The sequence below is a fragment of the Coccomyxa subellipsoidea genome (assembly GCF_000258705.1).
Source record: "Coccomyxa subellipsoidea C-169, whole genome shotgun sequence".
NCBI lineage: Eukaryota > Viridiplantae > Chlorophyta > Trebouxiophyceae > Coccomyxaceae > Coccomyxa > Coccomyxa subellipsoidea.
Window position 1 is genome coordinate 1075571 of NW_005178035.1, and position 21530 is coordinate 1097100.

Here is a 21530-nt window from a genome sequence, read left to right on the forward strand (position 1 = left end):
CAACCCCTTGGATTAAAACCCTATGTAAATGCTCCATTGCTTTCTTGGCCTCATCGTATTTGCTCAGAACAGGTATCCAAAGATGCACAGATGACACCAATGCTACTTGTCCAAGGCATGCTGGTGCGCCGTCGTGCCTGAATGGCGCTTGCTGATATCATCTTTCTGGATTCGATCTCTGGATCAGACCTTTCATCGTCGCACATTCGAGATAGAGCTCCGCCAATATACCTAGATCCATAAGCAATACCAAAAATGGGAAAGGATGCATTTGTGTTTCCTGGACAACGCAAGAAGACGCCATTCCAGGTGAGTTTGTCAGCCTCTGCCATCTGCCAGAAGACCTGCGCAGGACCTCTAGATCTGACTGAATCGCCATTGTTCGCGTGCAGCGACATAAGGAGCTGGAAGAAGAGAGGAAGAAGGTCAGGCATCCATCACTGCCACAGCTGTCCCTCCCTTTTGGTATTCTGCTTTTTTTCATGCTCTGCGTTCCTCCCACTCATTTTATTGTGTTCTTGATGCCATCGATGCAGAAAGAGGAAGCAGAAGCAGCAAAGCTGTACGAAGAGTTTGTGGAATCCTTTGGGGATGCCAAGCCTGAGGAGAGCAGCGGCCCAAAAGCCTTCCTGCGGGGTGGCACCATCCAACCCGGCTCCTCTGCAGCCCAAGCTGGTTGGCATTGATCTGCCCTCTACTTGCTTTTGTAACTTCTCCACCTAGCATAGATCAGAAGATTGAAGGCCTGCATGTTGGGCAGGGCAAGGCCAGAAGAAGGCAGCAGCCGGAAAGTATGTGCCATCCTTCTTGCCGCCATCCATGGCGGCCGCAGCAGCCAATCGTGGGCCCACCAGAGATTCCGGCTTCTCATCCATAGGCGGGGTATGCCAACAACACACTTCTGCTGAATGCCTGATCCCCAGTGTCTTACATTGTCCGCTTCCTGCTTTGGCAACCCATGCCCTGTACACATTCTGAGACACAAATGGCAGGCGGCTGACTTGGGCTGATGTTTTAAACTTGCCAGCGTGACTCTGGCTCGGCGCTGCCACCCAGCTCCTCTCGTAGTGATCGCAGCAAGCCCCGCAATATTGACATGATGCTGGAGAATCTCAAGCGGTATGCATGACGCCCCCCCGGCTGCCGCGGCAGGGTGCTGACTGGCAGCAACTTAGCCAATTATCCTCCCTAAGAACCCCCACCATGCCCAATTTGTGTACCCCTAGAACAGTATGTGAATCCTTTTTGCGTTGGTCGTGCTATGCTTTAGGATATTGTAACAATGCATTGTGAGCAGGTTTGCAGTGACATCAGGGTTCAATAGTAAGAATGGCTTAGTGCAAGTCTGTCTTCTAATCCAGTGTCAGAAGGCTTCAAGCTGAACACAGTTGGTGGTGGTAGCAGTGCAAGAACTTTGGATTTTGGTCATGCGTGATTACAGACGTTGCGTTGGTCTAGCAGAACTGAAGAAAGGAAAGGCTTCCTTTAGAACGATGTACCTGTGTGGAGAGGTCAAAACAAGCATAGGGTCAAGCAGTTGCACTACGAGCATGGGACTGACGGCGATGCTGTGCCTGGCACGACGTGGCGGCTGTGAAGGGAGCAAGAGGCGCGCGAGGAGCGGCAGCGGTTGCGGCGCGAGCAGGGCATCGAGTTGGAGGACGACGGCGCAGGCTCCTTCGACGACGGAGACCCCTACACCACCAATCTGTATGTGGGCAACCTGGCACCGGACATTGATGAAGAGGTGAGACACCGTCCCGCATGCCTGAGGAAAACAGGACACTGACTGGCACTTGCTGCACCACCTCGGGGGCTTGCTATGCATTAGAAGCATCTCAGACCGGCTCCACGCATGCCCGCTGCAAGCTGTAGCGGCCGGCAATGCCACAGGCGTGAGAATTTTGGCATCGTTTCTGTGGCCCCTGTGGATGAGGAGATGTGCCTCTAGTGACTACAACTTCTGTCCTGTCGTGGGAATGCAATTAAATGCTGCAGATCCAGCCATGGCACCCTTCCCAATTTCGCTTTCTAAGGGTGAACCAAAGATTCTGTCAGCCTGCCCCGCTCACAGGCATGAGGCGACTAGCAACTGTATCTGTGAGCATTACAGGGGTCAGTGCAAAGAATGCATGTTGCTGAAGGTGCATATGTGTGGCATGCTTGCCAGGTGCTAAAGCGGGAGTTTGGGCGCTTTGGCGACATTGCGAGCGTCAAGATCATGTGGCCGCGAGATGAAGACCAGCGGCGCCGAGGCAGGAACTGCGGCTTTGTGGCCTTCATGGTGAACCCCTCTCCAACCAATTCTGACCCAATCATGAGTAGTCATTCCGTTTTGTTGCCAGATGCTACCAAATGTTCATGATGGATCACCATGAAAATTTTGCAGATAGCACAGTGTTGGGAGGTGCTCGCCTAGAGGTGCTCTCCGGTTCCCAGTGCCGGCTTCGCCGAGTCTAGTTGCTTTGACTGCCCACGTGGTGAACAACATTCGTGATGGGTTGCTGCAGACGCGAGCGGGAGCGGATCGGGCGAAGGCAGACTTGAACGGCGCGATCCTGCACGATCTGGAGCTGAAGCTGGGCTGGGGCAAGTCCGTGCAGCTGCCGCCCGTGCCCCTCTACTCCGCCTCCACAGCTGGGGCCCCCGCGGGCGCCGGCGGTCCCCCCGGTGGCCCGCTCGGCAAGCCGGCCGGAGCTGCCGTCCCGCCGCCGGGCGTGGAGGCCGCTCCGCCCTGGGTCGCGCCGCCGCACGGCGAGGACAGCCTTGAGGGCGTCGGTGGGCTCTCTTAAGCCTTTCAGTATCCTTCTTGTCCGTTTCCTGCATTCCTTGGCCTAGCTGATCTGCCGCTTTAGTCAAGGCTGAGCATACTCAATGTGAAATGGTGGAAGCAGGTCTGTCCTCAAATGAGCCATTACAGTGCCCCTGCGCATCCTGTTGAGCCAAGTTCTTGGGCTGCAAGGCTGGGGCTGCAGCATAATCTCAGGCAGATATCCCTGCCGCTGAGCGAGGTAGCAACGACGCCAAATATATTTTTGCTTTTTTTTCTGAAAGGACGCGTGTTACTGGAGCGCAGGCCCGGACATAGTGGTGGATGTGCCAGGCGACAGCCGCGTGCGTTTCATAATCGACTCCATGGCGAGCTACGTGGTGGTGGACGGCTGCGCATTTGAGCAGGCGGTCATGACCGGCCAGGCGGCCAACCCGGAGTTTGCCTTTCTGTTTGACCTGCGCTGCTCCGAGCACGCCTACTACCGCTGGCGCCTGTTCAGCCTGGCCTCGGGGGACTCCCTCAAGAGCTGGCGCGTCGAGCCCTTTGTCATGGTGGAAGGCGGACCCAGGTGCTGCACTCCCATCCTTCACTGCTGCAGTATTTGACAAGTCCAGCACACACAAAGTGCATCTTCACGCTGGAAGTTCAAGATTTTGTCCTTGTTCGCGCCGTTACCCCAAAGTATCCTCATCATGCCAGCTTTCACCACATCTGTGCTCCATTTGACTCGCGTTTGGCCTTTATGGAATGGTTTTGGAGCCTTGTTTAGAAGTTCTCCGTTCAGGGCTTCAACCAAGGGCGATTGGTTGCTAGGGTGTGCTTTTGCTTAGAGTAAGGCACCTTGAAGGATCTTGGGTTTGCAGGTGGGTGCCACCGGCAATGATGGCTGCGGACGGGTCGCACCAGACGGCGGCGCAGCGCGGAGGCGAGGCCAAGGACAAGGACCGGCCGCTGTCCGACCTGCAGCGGGACAAGTGCGCTGCTGCAACCCCTGCCGCCATGCTCTGCTTTTGCGTCTGCACAGAAACATGATGCCAGGACATCTTCTCACACTATAGGATCAGTTCTTTAGGGTGGAGCGAGAACACCCCTGCACAGGAGAAGCAGAGTGAATGAGTAATGAGAGTTGGGTCCACTTGCGAGTGTGCATCTTTAGTAATCCCTGATGTGTGACAGATTTGAGGACTTGCTGCGTGCGATCACAATTGCGCGGCCGGACATCTGCGAGGCGATGGTCTTTGCTCTGGACAACGCTGAGTCCGCCACAGAGGTGCGCGCATGTTCACATCGGGGGCTACTCTTTTGCCACACTTTGTGAGAAACGATCAAGCACTGCAGCACTGATTGAGCTGGGAATGCCCTGACGGGTTGTGGCCCCCACACATACTGCAGCACCATCCCTGTTCCCTTGCGCTGAGCCTGAGTGAGCCGCCAAGGGTGGCCGTTCCCGGCTCAGGCATAACTAATGGCAGGGTTTGTGAAGTATTGTTGTAATCTTGATAATGTGACGTCATTATGCAATATATTGTCTGATGGCGTACCTCTTCAAGCACTGTGGCTGTGCATGGCGTGCATGTCGACCTTGGGGTTGATGTGGAATGTGCTGCCCAGTCAGGGAAGGGGTAGACACATGCATGCATAGGGACAGAATTGTCTCTGGACCTTGGGATCCAGATGTACCTAAAATCTAGCAGATGACTTGAAAGACAAGGATGCTAAGACAAGCCTCCAGCTCGGTCGATGGGCCTACTCTTACCATCGGATTGTCGCTCGACAGAGCATAGAGACATGCAAAGGGTTCAGGGAAATAAACAAATGTTTTAGGGGCCTGGAAATAACAGGTGGCGGAGACGATGGCTGATGCGCTGACGCTGGCGGAGACGCCGGTGCCGGTGAAGGTGGCGCGTCTGATGCTGGTGTCGGACGTGCTGCACAACTCCACCGCGCCCGTGCGCAACGCCTCCCGCTACCGCTCCCTGCTCGAAGCCCACCTCCCCGACATCTTCGAGTCCCTGCAGGTGCCGCCCTGCTACGCATCACAATGTGTTGCGGTGCAAGGGGTCATTTGGCTAAAGACTGAGCATGTGTTGACTCGTGCACATGGGTCCAGCACTTCAAGCAGGGTTGTGGCTCGTCTGTGTAGTCAGCAAAAGGCGTCGGAGCCCGTCCTGGACTGATGCCCTTTTCTGAAGCGCTAGTGACTATTCTGTCCTGCTGTCAATTCAGATGTCCACACTGCATGCTTCCATCTCTCATACACTTAAAGAGTTGAAATAGCCACTCACTTAGTGATACTCTTATATAGAATTACTTCCTAGAATACTTTAGATTAATAGACAGTTGCTTGCCAGGCCGACCCTTATACATGCTGGCACCTGCAGTGCATGCATGTCGTTGTGAAATTCTGCTGTACTGGATGTGACGTGGCATGTGTCTGTTGCTCGGCTGCAGGAGACGTACCGGTCGGTGGAGAGCCGCATGGCGCAGGAGTCACTGCGGCGGCATGTGCTGCGTGTGCTGCGAATCTGGCGCTCCTGGTTCATCTTCTCCGACGACTTCCTCAACGGCCTCCAGGTGCCCCTCCCCTGCAACTTTCACGTCATGTATTAGACTGATAGATTGCTTAAGTAGAGGTCAAGCTGGTGTTGGAAAGCCTCAGCCCTGCACGATCCATTTCATGTGATAGACTGATAGACTGCCCCACCCATAGGTGTTGGGTCCAGTGGATAAAACATTCTCCTCCACACGCATTGGCCCGTGTGACTGGTTGTAAATCCTTCCCTGGCCCTTTGTGTGCTGCCGTGCTTCAAAGAGGCATGTGTGGACCCCTGCGTTGTCCAAGACACAGAACATTTTGCACACTGTAGCAGATGGTCAGACCATGGCCTGTGGAGGTCTGGAGGGTGTCACTCCAGAAATGGCGCAGAAGGAAGAGCAGGTGGTGAATGCTTTTTGGGGTGTGGTTGGCTGCAGGCGATGTTTCTGCGTGGGGCCAGCTCGGGAGGTGATGAAACGGAGCTGGCTGCAGAGCTGAATGCGCTATCCAGCGACGAGCTCGACACGCGCTGCCGCCGCAACGGCCTCTCCCGCAGGTATGCCCCCATGGCCTCAGGCTTTGGGTTTGCCGACATTTTCATTATGCGATTATTGGTCCAGATTCAAACAACAGGGTCAACAATATTATACAGGTTTGACAGGCTAGTAAGCAATGCATAGAGATGTTTTGTAGCATTTCCTGTGAGACACTTATACCTTCTTGCATCTAAACCATGTCACATACTCTGACAAGGAAATGCGAACCCAGTGGAATCCTTGATACCTACGCTCGGGTGCCAGGCTTTCAGTTTCTTGATTTCTTGGGCTGGGGTGCAATGGGGTCTTGGCTCATTGCTATCCATGGGCTGATAGATCCAGAAGCTTCAAGACTGGCACATTAGCTTTTGCAACAGTTTGCTTCTCAAGGCTGCTGGTGTTTGCTTAGAGCCCATCCTTTGCAAGGTGAGCTGTGCCACCCCGCTCTAGACAGGGATGATGCAAATAAATTATTTGCAAATGTGATTGAAGTGAGTTGTGTGTCGTGCAGGGGCGGCCGCGGCGCGCAGGTGTCCCGCCTGTTGGCGCTCCATTCCTACCTGCATGGAGACCCGGCAAGCAGCAAGCCGGACGCAACTCAGCAGGCTGCTCAACAGGCTGCAGAGCGCAAGGCTGACAATGAGGACCTGGCTGTCAAGGTGGGCACCAACTGTGCACTTCTCATTAAGAAGCCCTTTGCATGGCCGGCTTGTTGCACAATCAAGGTGGCTTGCCACACACACTGCGTCGTCTGTGGCGTCCTTGCTATGCACTGATTATGTGCGGGCAATCTGGATGTTGAATTGTGGCACGCTGGGCGCAGCTTGCTGAGAAGAATGCGCCAAGCGTCTTTGACGTCAACAGAGACCCTGCGCCGGAGCCAGCAAAGAAGCCCCCCGAGCCGGAGATCGTGTCCAAATGGACCCTCGTCGACTATGATACCGAGCCTGCAACAACGTTTGATGAGTGCGTTTCACTCCCCTCCCCAATTCCCAGATGCACTTCAAAGTTCTCGCCACCTGAAGCTTGATAGGCTATGAAACATCTACTTTGCATGGAGGAAAATGGGTTTGCCATGATATATAATGAACAATCTGGTAATTCTTCCTGGTCAAGGTGAATACAGACGTCTGGACTGCATGCGCAGTGCCAAGGCAGAGGAGCCCGGCGACATTTTCAGCGACGCAGAGGCAACGCCACGGGATGAGCGGGGCGCGTCCCCACCGCCGGACCCCTTGGCGGAGGACCGCGCCCCCGCAGCCGCCGACGGGGGGTCTGGGGCCCCCCGCCCCAGTCCCAAGCCAGCCGACGGCGGCCGCGCGGCGGCCTCCGGTGCAGGCGGAGCCGAGCGCACGGACGGCGCCGACGAGGAGCGGCGGCTACGCCTGCGGCAGGTGAAGATTCCCTCCTCTCTGCGCAGGATGGTTGCTGAAGGCGCCTTTGCCGCTGGAACGCATAGGCTGGGGCGGATGCCTTTTACTAAGTACCAGGGACGTTTGTTGCCTTTGCTTGCTTGAGGTGTGCCAGGCAGCAGTGCTTGGGGGAGAAGCTTGTACGGCGGTGAGCCGTGACATCATTGCACATGATATACTGCTTTTCAGATTACCTTCAATCCGTGACATTGACACGCCTTGGACACAACTTACACTCGCTATCAGATGCTAGAGCATCTACCAGGTCACCTTCGTGCACACTTATTTATATGTCGAATATCCACTGCATTTCTCACGTCTGACCAATGCTCTGATGCCAAAACAGGTGGAGGTGTCGACGATGCTGTACCGGGACGAGCTGGAGGAGGGCGGCATGGCGCGCGATGACGTGGATGCGGCCGTCGCCGAGCGCCGCGCCGAACTCCTGGCCGAGGCCGAGCGCGACCTCGACTCCAAAGCCGCCGCCGGCAAAGCCGAGCGTGACCGCAGCGCCAGGTGCGCTACGAGCATCACAGATCCGCACCAATCCTGCAATTTTACCAAAACGGTCTACAGTCCCGAGATGTGCCTAGCCTGATATACAGCCTGATATTGAAGTCTTACTATTCCCTGCCCATCCGTGACAGCTAGCAAATCTCTGTTCAGTGACATGTATTCAGCTGAACACATGTCACTGGTTTTGAGTTGTACTCGTCAGTGAGACCGTGAAGTGTGCTTATTCAGTCGATAGCCGGGGGTTGAGCCGTAAAAATTTTTTCGCTCTGTTGCTGATGTGGCCATGGGTTGCTGCGAGCAGGGGTAGCGACAGGGAGAAGCAGAGGGATTCAGACAGGGCGAAAGACCGGGATCGGGACAGGGATAGAGATCGGGACCGGGAGAGGGACAGGGAAAGAAGCCGGGAGAGGGAGAGGGACAGAGAGAGGAGCCGGGAGAGGGAAAGGGAAAGAGAGAAGGACAGGGAGAGGGACAGGGAGAAGTCAGAGCGAAAGCGCGAGCGCAGCGCAGACACAAAAGACACGCGGGACAGGGAAAACGGCAGCAGGAGGGAGAGAGAGCGCAAGGAGAGGGACAGGCCGAAGGACAAGGACAGGGAAAAGGAGGACAGGGATCGCGAGAGGGAAAGAGAGCGGGAGAAAGACAGGGACCGGCTGAGGGACAGGCGCAGCCGCAGCCACAGCCGAGACAGGTGCACTTACACTTCTACTGTAGCATTTTGTCGGGTAGCATGCAGCACTTTGAAGCGATGTGATGCCTTTGTTGAGGAGCTACTATCTACTGATGCATGTAGATCGTTGTGAAGGTTGACAATGCCATGTTCTCAAGGCTGGCATGCAGCAGATTGAAGGCGGTGCATCTCAAGTAAAAAGAGGCTGAGCATTTGTCGCCATGAATATGAAAGTCATAGAAACACTGCTGCGGCGCACCTGATCCTCATGGATTGGAAAGGCGTCTAAAAATATTAAGAATAAAGTTATCAAAGGTGACGATGTTGTGCAGGGCCCGAGGCAGGAGCCGCTCCAAGAGCCGGGAGAGAGACCGGCGCCGGGACCAGTCGCGAGAGCGCTCCAGAGATCGCGCCGCCAGGGAGAAAGAGCGGGAGAGGGAAAGAGAGAGGGAGAGGGAGAGAGAGCAGCGCGAAAGGGAGCGGGAAAGGGAAAGAGAAAAGGAAAGGGAGAGAGAAAAGGAAAGGGACAAGGAAAGGGAGAGAAAGCGGGAGAAGGACAGGGACCAGAAGAAGCGTAAGGACAGAGACAGGAGCAGAGACAGAAGCCCTGTAGGAAAGGAACACCGCAAGGACTCCAAACGGTCCCGGTGACAGTATTCCATGCGAATTTAAGCCAGGCGGAGGGACCGATGGATGTTGTGATGCTGTTGTCATCTATTGTGCAAATCAGGCTTGTATTTACAGCCATTGATCAATGCCTCATGAGCTTACAGCCTGGCTTGACTGAGCACTCAATTTGCCACAACAAATGTCCTTGTAAGGATTGCAATTGCCAAACAAAACGGCAAGCAACCACACGACACAAGAATGACACAACTGCAAGTCACAACTGAGATCAGTGCACACTTAAAGCAGTACGTAAGGTACATGACGCATCAAGGCTCAAGCCCTGAATGTCAGGCACTGCCAGGCGCCTTCCAGAGTATCCTTGCGCTGGATGGCCTCGCATGTGATGCACAGCGCGGCTGCGGATGACTCATCAAGCCTCCTCCACCGCCAATCTGTCAGCGGCTCCTTGGAGCACAGAGACAGCTTCCTGTTCTTGTACGCCATCCCGCTCTCCACCCATCTGCAGAAACAGATAGCTCTTCACACGCAATCAAGATTCAAACATCTTCTCAAGACAGCAGACAGCAAAGTCCCCCGTCACGGTAAGGGTCTTACTGCCGCGAGTCTAAATTCAGAGCAGAGCACGCGCCGCAATAGTAGGTAGCACTCAATCTGCCAAGTAAGAAGCAAGTACAGATGTGTGTTCCTAAGCATGTGCATGATGTGACACTGGTACCGGTACGTAGCAGAATGCCCAAAAATAGGACTATCCCTAAAGAAGAGCGCTCTCAGGGCTGCAGGGTTGTAGTGACAAGGTAATTGCATGGCAGGAGGCCCACCCAGATGCGCTGGCATGGAGTGAGGAGACGCCTGTGAGGCTGACGAGCAGCTCGGCAGTCTTTGCACGCACGCCTCCCCCCGCCATGACTGTGATCCTCCCCTGCGCCTGCTCCACCAGCTGCCTGATGGCTGTGCTGCCCTGCGCACCCAGTTTCTCCATGTGTGAGCCACACAGAAAAACTGTCCTTTGATGGAGATATGGAACCAGTGGCTGATCCGGGAATGTCTCTCGCTCATCGGTTTTGACCATGATATCTGTATTTCTGGGTATCTATGTACCCTTCTTGGCACCAATTGGTGGGGGACGGTATAAAACGCTGAGCATCGTTCCCACTATTGATTGGGCCGTGCTTGGATCTGGCGGGTCCATACGTGGCGGCGAACTAATTGCAGCTGTCGGTAAGCAAGGCTCTGCAAGCTTGAGGAGTATGCAAATCATCGTTATGTGTGTGAGCTGAGGAGGAATCACCTGCAGTGCAGAGTGCGCCCCGCCAGAAGTCAAGACTCGTGGAACACCGCATGAAATGAGCGTGTCTAGCGCAGCCCTACGCATCAGCTACTGCAGTGAACACGGTCATCCAAGTAATGAGCTCCAGAGCATCTCTCACCTTCTCCCCAAAGTGGTGGTCAACCAGATGCTACGCAAGGGGCCAAGATAGGGGGGGAACCTCTTGTCTCGCGCCATGTCGAAGGCTCTGTGGAAAGTGAAGTCCATTCCCTGCATGCACAGAGAGGGGCAGTCATGCACTGACGCCTGTTGTTGCCACGATCACTTCTGCAGCAAGTCAACTCATCAGCAGATGCGGTTGGGTAGAAAGGGCGCATACCAGGCTTCTGCAGAGCAACATGATGTCTGACAGCTGGCCGGCGTCCACATCTCCTTCCCTGGTCAACATGCCAGCTACTACTCCATCCACCCCCAACTCAGCTGCTGTGAGCAGGTCCTCCCTAATTACCTGCAGTACATGCAACACCCCACTTTTGCTGCTTGCAATCTGAGTATCACCACTCTAGACTGGTTCATGGCCCTTTCACGGATGAAGCATGATTGTCACAATTGTCGCAAGGCAAGGGGTGAAGGGGCAGAATGGGATTTACCAGCAGCTCCTGTGTTGTGTACAGGAAGTCCCCTCCACGAGGGCGGAGCAAGATGTGCACTGGGATCTTCAGCGCCGCCCTGACTGCCTTAATGAGGCCTGTGGACAAGGACAATACATCAGAAGCAATGGGAGCAGTTCTGGCAGGACTTTGCTCTCAACAGAGGACGAGTTTGACCCACGATATTCGTGATCCAGCGACTATCACCGGCGCTGGGAGTCAATCCTCCCTCTGACAAGCCACAACATAGTTCCACACGTGTCGCCCCAGTCCTCTGTGCGTGTACTGCTGATGAGAGAGAGTCCACACAGAATTCAACCTCAACGCCGGTGGTGACAGCGGCAGCAGCCGGTGCCACCATCTTACATTTAGAAACTACTTAGAACTGCCGTGATGTTCTGGTTTTCACCCACTTCAAACTCTCAGTTCGTTCTCCAAAGTGCATGTGTACCGAAGTTCAACGATTGTGGAGCCCCCTCCCATGCCCTCTCATGCAAGCTCTTAATTTATATTCAGAACGATTTCCTCAAGACTGCATCGACTTTCCAGACACCTTCTAGCTCCAAGTGCCGCTTCCAGTTTTCTTGTCCAAGGCGAAAACCCTACGTTTGAATTCAAAGGGCTTGTATAAACCGGGAGCTCAATGACCATCAGAGCTGACAGGGAAGGCCAAAACTGACTAACCCGGCAGGCCTGCTCGCTGCTCTGGCTGATCACCTCCGCTGATGGCATCGATTCCCGTCGGAACTTCGCCCAATCTCTAGTCTTGGGTAGCAACATTGGACTCGTCGGGAATCAGTCGGACAGGGACTTTGACAGCCTTGTAGCAGGCAGGACGCTGCCAGTGAGACGTCCGCAATAAGTCGACCAGAGCGGCAGCAAACAGGTGAGTCCGCCCGTACGACATCCTCGTACGGCCGAGCTCCAGCAGAGTTGCTGTGTTGTGCGAGAAGAAGTTTAGATACTCCTAGACACTGATCGCATCGCATGGGAAGGCGCGTTTCGAGTACGCGCGCAATATCTATGTGCTCAATAGCACATTGAAACGAGTCGACAAGGACTACCGTATATTTCAATAAGCAGGTATTGCGGACACCTACGTTTGGCCAGCAAATTGTGCCGTACTTTGTGCGGCAATGTGCACACACTCCTGCGCCCTTGCTGCGCCTGAAGGTCGTTGGCTCTCACCACTGCCAGGCGGAACGCAGCCGTGCAGTTCTCACACCTTTCTGGCGCCCAGTTTGGAGGCAGACGTCAACTCTTGACACCTGACAGGCGTCATGTAGTGCCGCGGATCCGAGACAATCCGATGGAGCGGACGTCAAGTCCAGAAACTTCTCGCAGGACGTTTTCTGTGTGTCCAAGAAATACTATTCCCTAGTCGCCTTAGACAGCATGAAAATCTTTATCAATTCCCTCAGATAGACCTACATACATGGTTGTTTCCTGCCAGAAGACCAGACCTGGTGCAAGCCTCAGCCCCCATCCCATGCTACATCCCCCTTCTCAACTTGCTTGGCGCATGCTGCAGGTGACATCTTGCTGCCGAGGTCAAACACCCACAGCATCTGCTCGACGTCTCAAGCCTGCATGCGCCGCCATGGCGGCCGGGTAGCAGCCTTTCGCGCCCGGCGATGAGCGGCAGCCGCTGCCATGTCAGAGCAGGAGGCAGCACCAGCAAGCCCCGCGGAGGACTCAGAGGCCACCGCCAGTGATTCCAGCCGCCACGCTGCAGACGAGAAACACGATGGCTCGCCAGTGAGCACAGCCACGGACGATGCCAGGCAGGGGCGCAGCCGAAGGGGGCTCAGGGCACGGCCGGAGCAGGCTCTGCCGGTGAGCAGGCATGGCGCACATGAGATCTCGGCACGCACCGGCCCGCCGGGACGCGCCGCCGCAGCCGCCAATGTTGTGAACACCCCGGGTGCATTTTTTGGACGAGGGCAAACTTGAGAGAACGACTGTCATTGCACATGTCATGCTTGCATCCGCTCTGGCAGCTGTATTGTGCAACTTGTTCCCCGAGTGCAAGGCAATCATCTTTTCAAGCACATCTGTCCGCTGCATTCCGGTACTGGCTGGGTGAGTGAGGGTTACGATGTGGGGTTGAGGGTCCTATGTGTTGACAGGGGTTGCTACGCCGAGCCTGTCGGCCCCCCTTCTGGGACCGGCTCAGGCCACACCGTCGACCGCGTCCGGTCAGCTTGCACCCGGGGAAGCTGCGCTGCACCATGTGCTCAGCGGGCACAGCGCGGCCACCTTCCTCGACGCCTCCGGATCGCCGCGGTGGCAGGTGCCCATTCCGTCATCCATCACATTCAATGCCCTTTCCTTTCCCGCTGATACAGCATATCGTGCGCAACAGCATGTCTTCTTGATCCCAAGCAGCATTGCTTTTCCTTCTCGTTCTTGCCTGCAAGAGAGCACAAGATGATGTAGCTCCTTCCGTAGAAGGGAGGCTACTGATAGCAGCATCTGATTGGGAGCTGACTTATCACTGGGGATCGTGTTGCCAGCAGGCAGCTAAGCGAAGGGTGATTGGCGGCTGAGCGGTTCATGACTTGCCATGTATACTTGTGCACCAGCCACACATTCTTTTCACAGCGTGTCTTCTGCGAGCAGGGGAGCTCCGGCAGCGCGACTTTGAGCGGCCGTAACTCGCTGCTGAGCTCGCTGGACTCGCTGCTGGCCGCGCGCCAAGCGTCCGCGCCCGTCGGCGGCGCACGGCGGCAGCCGGCCACCGGCGCCGAGCGGATGCTGGCCGGGCTGTTGGGCGCGCTGCGCCACCAGCAGCGCACCGCGGAGGGGGGCCCCGGTCCCCCCGCTGCCGCTGCCGCGGCCGCGCCGCTGGGGGCCGTCGCCCAGCAGGTGTCCGATGCCAACACCATCCAGGTGCGCAACTTTAAATCTGCAAATCTGTGTAAAGTTTGGTGGGAGATTAACTTGCAGCTGACTTCACGCTCTCACCTCCTCAGGACATCTTCTACTCCAGGGACAGCTGCTAGACATTGTGACACATGTCTGGTGAGCCGGGCTGTACCTGGCGTAGTTGGAGAGTTTCAAAACGAAGGATCCAGCTGGCTCTGATACTAAGTCGGTGCTGCAGGCGTTCCTGAATTCAGTGGGCTTCAAGCTGCGCACGCCCGACCAGGGTGACAGCACAAACGCGCCGCCGCCGTCAACGCAGCTGCCGCGCCAGCCGTCATCCCTCCCCAAGGTGACACTGCCCCCTGTCAGCTTGCACAGATTCCATAGATGATTGACTCCCATTCTGGCGTGTGAGAACACTTTTCATTTTGATGTCTAGTACCCCTGCTTTGCATGTCGTGTTATAGATTGCCCCACTTGGAGGTCATCTGAGGCCTTAGGGTCCAGAGAAGTACAGGATGTCCAGGGGTCAGCGAAGATACAAGCCGGGGGTGCGGCTGCAGGGGAAGGAGGCGGTAGCTGAGAGCGCAGAGGCACCGGCGCCACAGGGCAGCCGGGGCCTGCAGAGGACCAACAGCCTTCCCATCCCTGACCCAGGCACGCCCCCACCACAGTCTGCCCAATTACTCATCCCACTTGCTCAGCCACCTTCGCCAACCCAACGAGCAACATTCACATCAGATGCAAACCCGCCAAATGCTGCACTTCTGCCCTGTTCGTGTCTGGGACTCTGTTGAGTCCTGCCCGCCAGTCTCAAGTCTATTGTGGGGTTGCATCCGCATTTGCTTCGATAAACCTTCATTTGGAGGGTATCATGCCGGTGCCACCATGCTGACAAGGACATTGCGGTTGTTGCGCAGAGCTGCGAAGGATATTAACCGGGGACCTGAGCGCGATGCCGCCGGCGCGCAGCCATCCGCAGGAGAGCGCCACGGTGGCATTCCAGCTGGGCCAGCCGATCACCAACCCCTTCGCGGGCTTCGCCAATGACTTGTTGCAGCGCCAGGCGTCCTCGCTTGCCTCACACCCGCCCCTGCACTGGAGCACAGCTGCTCTGGCAGCTGCCGCGCAGCCGCCGTCGGCCGCCGGCGCCGCGCAGCAGGCACGCCCTCCGACGAGCTCTTTTGTATTCCTGCAGCCCCCCAAATCGCTGCCAGTGACCAATCAAGACAGTGTTGGCGCTGCATCTGTGCGGTCCGAAATATAATTGGTCAGATGCAGAAGAGTGATTCATAGGGCTTCCAGGAGCACAACCTGCCACCTATGGGCTGGGGTGGGGCTGTCTGGAGGGTCTCTTGTTTTGAGCACATGCCGTTCACATGCCACCACACAGCCCATTTGTCAGCTCCCCAGGGCTGCACCGGTAGCATACTTGTCCAACATACACCTAGGCCCCATGCCACAGGCAATCAGTACGTTATCTGCCCGGTCTGACTTTCACTATTTTGCGTGCAGGTCAACTCGGACACAGCGTCGAGGCGGAGCGGGGATGCGCAGCGCGCCCCCAGTGGCGGCAGGGGAATTAGCAGTAAACGCAAGGCCGGAGGGGAGGCCCCTGCAGAACAGTCCGCTGAGTCACTGCCCCGACCCAACCTCACCCATGTGCGCAGGGTGGGTGCATGTCGCCATAGTCCCTTTTTCTAATGCTCAAGCTCTGAATTTGATCAGGGGACAGTGCCTGTTACATGAAAAATTTGGACTGGAAATAGACACTCGACAATGCAGGGGGACAAGAATGTCAATCTCCTGCCGTTCACAATGAGCATTCTAAAGCGTTCATTGTGAGCACATAGTTTGAGTGGAGCTGACATCCTGGGTGGCATGGGAGTGACATCCTGAGCAGAAGTGGGCACCCTTCAGGGGATGTGAATTGCAGGCATTGAAGGCTCAGGTACCAAAATTTGTTCCTTGGTGCAGGCGCTTGGGGATGCTCTGGACTGGTCAGCCAGCAGCAAGCCAGGGCTGCCGCAGCAGTGGTCAGCACTGCAGGCTGCAGCATCCGCACCCACAGTCGCCGCTGCAGGCCAGGACCTCCAGCGGTGAGACTGATTACCATCCTTCCAGCACTTGTGACCAAGAGCCATTTTCATTTTCTTCTCGGAATCAGAATAGGCTGAGCTGATCACGGTGATGGCCAGCAATGATCACTGTGTTCGAGGGCCCAGGAAATGTGATGTAGTGCATTCCTTGTCCTCTTGACTCTGTTGCCGAATGCATCTACGGGCTTGTAACTGAAATTATCTGTAGGACACACCAACATTCCTCCGAGTGCTCTCGTTACTCTCTGCGAGTGGTGGCATGGTCTCTTGTCAGGGAAAATTTGATTTTGACTGCGCAGGCACGCTGGGGACTTCCTGCGGCAGATGCAGGAGAGCATGCCGGCCGCCATGCGCATCTCACAGTCACTGCCGCCACGCTCTTTGCTCACCGCCGACTCCTACCGGGCCCTCGAGCGCTCCCTCGATGCTGCCGGCCAGGTGCGCCTGTGATGCATGACATCACAACCTTGACTGGAAGGTGCAATAAATACTGTGTTTCCGTGCATTGTATCGGTATGAGCTGTGCATGTCATGGCAACCTCTCCTTAGAACACCTGCACAAGCCATTTCAGCTTCTGCGCCAGGTGTCTAGTTGCTTTGTGTCTATCTCGTTGTGGGCTGCTGTATTCCTTGTGTGGCACAAAGAGACACAATGAGAAAAGCCATGGCGCCGGAAGACGCCAAAACACAGGATTGGGCAAGACATGCGCAGTTGGTCCTGTTTTCATGCACTTTGGGAGCACATGCAGGATACAAGATGTGGTGACAGGCTTTGCGTCGCTTTACTTGTCCATCACTCCTTCTTGATACAGGCAAACCACTGGATGGGATGCTTGCACTAGATGGAAAGCTTAGTGCCTTGCTACATGGGTTGTGAGGCTGTTGTGGCGCTGTGCAGGGCTCCGGGCGGGCGATAGCGGAGGAGGTGCAACGTCTACTGGGGCGTGCGCGTGCGCAGGCGTCGGCGGCTGGCGCTCCCCGGGAGGCGGCGGCTGCCGCGGCTCGGGCCGACGAAAGCGACGCGGGCGCCGATGACAGCGAGGCACCGCGGGAGGGCGAGCCTGCAGCAGACACCCTTGAGGATCGCATCAAGCGCCGGTGCGTGCAACTCGCCAGACACACCGTGTACCGTTATGGTCACTCTAATTCTCGCCCCCCCCGGCGGGAAACATTTCAAGGCAATATTCAAGGGTCTTCCTGGCATTGTATCACCAGGGGCTTACTCCATTGGATTGGGCCCGTCGAGTGCTTCCCGAATCTGGTCTCAAAATCGTCATAGGGTGTACATTTTGGAAGATTGGGTCTTAATTTATCAACCCTTCCTGGCCAAAAACATTCATTTTCAGCGGGGTTTAGAGTGACCATTCTGCAACGGGGAGTTCCGTATGTGACTGTTCCCTGTCACTATTGGTCGAGCTGGGGAGAGTACGGCAGATTAGCTTGGCATGGGGGGCTTCAGATTGTGGCGCAAGACGCCTATTTGGGTCTCTGGGCTGTGATTTTCAGGTTTCCAAGCAGTTTTTGGATTCAGATGGGGCATTTCCATGGAGCAGCAGACATGGAAGAATTGTTCCTCGGGGGCCTCAGAGTCTTGAACAGGAGAAACCTGTGAATAGGAAGGACGTTCAAGGCAAAAGCCCTCTGTTTTGATCAGTATGAGAATGTCCTTTGTCACTCTTGAAGATGACGGCGCGCAGGCGATTGAGCAACCGGGAGTCGGCGCGGCGAACGCGGCAGCGGCGCAACAGCGAGATGGCGGCCCTACGCGGCACCAACGAGGCGTTGCAGGCAGATGCCGAGAAGCTTCGCGCGCAGGTGGCTGACCTGGCGGCCGCCAACCATGCGCTGCTTTCCTCCATCCCCGGCCTCGGCGACCCCAAGCTGCAGTGCGCCCCGTTCCCTCCGCGCTCCTGTTTTGGAAATCGGTTTTGAAAATAAGAAGGGATCTGTTCTAGGATCCAGATTTAGAAACGGCAATAACGGCGCGGTCAATGATGGCTCGCCTTTGTTGATGACACACACCATCGGGAGCTGTCTTTGCTCCTGGACTTCCGCCAACAGCCAGGCCTTCATTCTGTTGTTTGCAGAAGAGAGTGTTTTAAAAGGAAACAAAGGAGCTTGAGTAGCTGCCCTGTGCCATGTATGACTCAATGTACCTGGGGCTTTGATGAATCTGTTGAACAAAGTGTCGGTTGAGGACCAGTCTGTTATGGTCTTTGGTACAAAGGGCATCCATCACAGAGGACACAGCTCAACTTGGCGTGATGCTGTTGTGATATTCTGAATTGTTGTGGGTGCTGCAGGGAACTGGCGGCGGAGAATGCAGCGCTGAAGCTTGAACTGCTGGAGCTGCGCGCGGCGGTCACCCAGCACCTGGCAGCACATGCCAGCCAGCTGCCCTACGCGCAGAGCATCGCCCTCTCACAGGTGCCCCCTCCGGCCCCGTCCAGTCCGCACATCTGTCTGGTCTCAGAATGACCATATGACCTCTGGCTAGGGCACTTGAGCCCTTTCTTCCAGCATGCAGAGCAGACCTGTTTAGAAGACAGGCCTGACTTGGATGTTGTGAGCGTGATGCCTGATCTAGCCTGCAAGCTGCATGCGGTTTCCTGAGCAGCTGGTCTTGGTATCCCTCAGATGCACAGTGTCCTGCGGTTGCTTCTGTGGACTGTCTGCATCTGAAGTGGCATCAAATCCTGCTGCTCAGAATAGCTGGACAGCGTCCCTTGTACCTGTGTGCATCTGTAGCAGGGATATGTGTGGCTTCCCCAAGGTGCCACGCACTCCTTGGATTGTAGAGGTTGCTTGTTGTGCCGTAAGGATCATCCCCCTTGTGTTAACGCTTTATATTGGCTGCGAGGATCTCCTGTGGCATTTTAAGGCTGCTATAACAACAGGATGGCCCCGGCTGGCGGGGGGCGGTACAAATTCTGAGCACCATGCTCACGGTTGATTGGGTCTTGCTTGGATCTGGCGAGTCCAACAAGGGGTAGGAATTTGGCAGCCTTTACATGCAGCTTGTCTGCAGACGCACCTTGCCTTTGGCAGGAAAAGCGTGTTTAATAATAACAACATGACAGCATGATGATGGATGGTGCGTTGGGTGGTGCAGGTCATTGAGCAGGCCAGGAGGCAGGCCAACGCTGAAGAGAACGAAGAGGGTGCTTAGCAATAAATCGATGACTCCGCCGTGCGCAGTAAATTGAATATGCCTGCTGCACACCTATCTTTGGAGAAGAGGCGGAGTTGCATAGGGACAGGCAGGAGGCAGCTTTAAGAGCATGAGCTCACTCAATAACAGCTGGCCATTTAATAAAAAGTTACCTTGGGCCCAAGGGGCTCAAGCTACAATACATAGGGCGAATTACAAAGGACGTTTCTCCCGGACCCCCAATTGGCGGAGGTCAAACGTGGACCGGGCTTTATTTGATTGCGCTTGTATTGGCAGCGTCTGCTGTTGGCAACATGCTTTACTACAAGAGCTCTGACACTCTTTATCTGCGTGCACCATGCCCGGCATGTTTGCACACTGCGACTGCAACACTCAGCAGTGTGCTGCGGGTGTGCTGCCAGGTGTGCTGCCAGGTGTGCTGCGAAGCTCAAACAACAATTTGTTACAAATCAGCACTGGTGTGGTTGCGTTTGATGTTGTTTGCAGTTGCATGCACAGCTCATTTGATTGGGTTCCCCACCACGTTCGTTCAGGGAATAATTGTTACTCAGGAAATGATCGATGGGCCTGCAGGATTGCACCAGCAGGGGTAGAAGGTTCACATCACCGTTCTGATCTCGCCGTGTTTGCTCTGACCATCAGTGTTCAACACGTTGTGTGAGAGTGAGACCCTCAAGCGCGGAACGAACTCGGTCGGACCTTAAGTGTTGCTCAGCCACAAGTACGGTTCATGAATCTCCCAGCAGAGGAGCAGAGACTGCTGAGCTGCAAATTCTTTTCTTGGATTGGGGTTTGGGCGACAATTTCAAGCACAGCCAAAATTGTCGCTGTCTGAATGGCAAGCAAGCAAGCAAGCGCTGCATGTTGGGCTCCTTGTGCCCTTAAATGATCCTCATAGAGCACGTCATTCCACATGCGTGCTTCTGGGGAGATTGTGAATGACTCATAAGGCGAGTATGCCTATCAAAGGTCGTTCGCCTGGGAAGTACGTGGGTTGACAGCAGTGAGAGAAGTTCTGTTCTGTCACGCAAATCCTGTGATGCGCTGGATCCTGAACCACAATGCGTCAGCAGCGTGCTTCAGAAGAGTGGCTTCAGAAGAGTGAAGGGTCTGGTGCACCAGATATTAAATGTGTTCTTACCATGTGTGAAGGGTGGTGCGTCGTTTCATGCAACCTGCGCAGAAGTTGCTGCAGCTTTGAGAGGGGGCCGGTTGAGGGGCCCTCTAGGATTGAATGGCATTGCATTCTTAGCGGAAGTCATGCTGCTTTCATGTGGGTGCTTTGTCCATCCGCTGATGTGCTAGGCTCTGCTGTGGCGCCAAATTTTTTGGACGCTCTATTGACTCTCAAAAAGTCTGATCTCCATTTGGTTGTTGTGGCCTTTCGGTTGAGGGTAATTGCAAGTTGTTGGCGTACCTTTTGGTCAAATGTCCTTGCCTGTCGTGAGTGCTTGTTCTGCCAGACAAGTGTGTAGGTAGGTGCTGTACTTCTTGCAGAGAAAAGTGTGTCTGTGTGTTTGGTGAGCGACTGCCGCTGGTGTCTGCGCGCATGATTCATTCTAAGTTTGCATCACGATCAAATTCAAGTAATATTGAGGCTGCATCATCGAGTGCACTGCATGATGTAACCTCAGAGATCTCCAAGTGCTGCCCGGGGTCTGCCTGAGTCTGGCAGACTGGCAGTGTCAGCCGCCGTCGTCATGATGGTTACCCCAATTGCCAGCTTAGTGCCACTGAATAGCGCCTACCAATTGACAACATCCATGATAAGTCATGCTGAGCTTGCGCACATGTGATGCATCATGATGACCATCGGGCTCATCAGTGATTAGTGACTGGCATTAATGAATATTTTCATGTCTCATGAATAACACAAGCAGCCGCAACTTGCTGGTTGACTCCGGGCCAACCACGCGCGCGGGCGCCCGTCGCGGCCGCCACTGGCAGTGCATGCGCATGTATTATAATCATTATTATTACACGCTTTTCCTGCCAAGAGGCAGGGTGCATCCTGCAGACAAGCTGCAGTTAAAGGCTGCCACAATCCTACCCCTTGTTGGACTCGCCAGATCCAAGCAAGACCCAATCAACCATGGGCACGGTGCTCACTGGCAGTACCGCCCCCGCCAGCCGGGGCCGCATGCGCATATATATATATATATATATATATATATATATGTGGTCATGATCAATGCTGCTGAGCTGCAACATGTAACGCATGAGCTGTCCTGATGTCGGAGGAAGGTATTCCAGAACTAACTTGGAATTCGTAGAAAATCTGTGCCACAGTGGCACTGCCACTGTGCCTTTCGCCTGGCTTCCACGCTCTGTGTAGAAACGCCTCTATAGACACAACCGAGTCTGGCTTCACGCTGAAGACTTGCTTCGCGTAAAGAAAGGC

General features: G+C 55.2%; 3 protein-coding genes across 3 annotated transcripts; 2 read left to right on the top strand and 1 right to left on the bottom strand.

Moving 5' to 3' along the window:
- Positions 1–255: 255 nt before the first annotated feature.
- Positions 256–8583, top strand: COCSUDRAFT_42089 (hypothetical protein; the record flags this gene model as incomplete). Its single annotated transcript, XM_005647645.1, has 20 exons — positions 256–309; positions 393–425; positions 537–636; positions 761–882; positions 1028–1119; positions 1600–1747; positions 2171–2284; positions 2511–2778; positions 3077–3341; positions 3637–3747; positions 3950–4043; positions 4615–4791; positions 5225–5347; positions 5747–5865; positions 6357–6504; positions 6669–6811; positions 6993–7239; positions 7604–7773; positions 8075–8464; positions 8541–8583. The coding sequence occupies 20 exons, from the start codon at positions 256–258 to the stop codon at positions 8581–8583; spliced, it is 2961 nt and encodes a 986-aa protein (XP_005647702.1).
- Positions 8584–9385: 802 nt separating this feature from the next.
- COCSUDRAFT_66192 (CGI-32 protein) lies at positions 9386–11537 on the bottom strand (the record flags this gene model as incomplete). Its single annotated transcript, XM_005647646.1, has 7 exons — positions 11198–11537; positions 10991–11088; positions 10720–10848; positions 10561–10610; positions 10362–10437; positions 9892–10031; positions 9386–9572 (listed from the first exon to the last, which is right to left on the bottom strand). Exons 1-7 carry the CDS (start codon positions 11349–11351, stop codon positions 9386–9388), a joined length of 834 nt encoding a protein of 277 aa, XP_005647703.1. The 5' UTR covers positions 11352–11537.
- A 1106-nt stretch (positions 11538–12643) lies between these two features.
- On the top strand, positions 12644–19126 carry COCSUDRAFT_63523 (hypothetical protein; the record flags this gene model as incomplete). Its single annotated transcript, XM_005647647.1, has 13 exons — positions 12644–12914; positions 13120–13283; positions 13613–13882; positions 14097–14207; positions 14422–14531; positions 14831–15074; positions 15374–15520; positions 15836–15957; positions 16257–16395; positions 16856–17055; positions 17655–17843; positions 18261–18384; positions 19070–19126. 13 exons carry the CDS (start codon positions 12644–12646, stop codon positions 19124–19126), a joined length of 2148 nt encoding a protein of 715 aa, XP_005647704.1.
- Positions 19127–21530: the final 2404 nt, after the last annotated feature.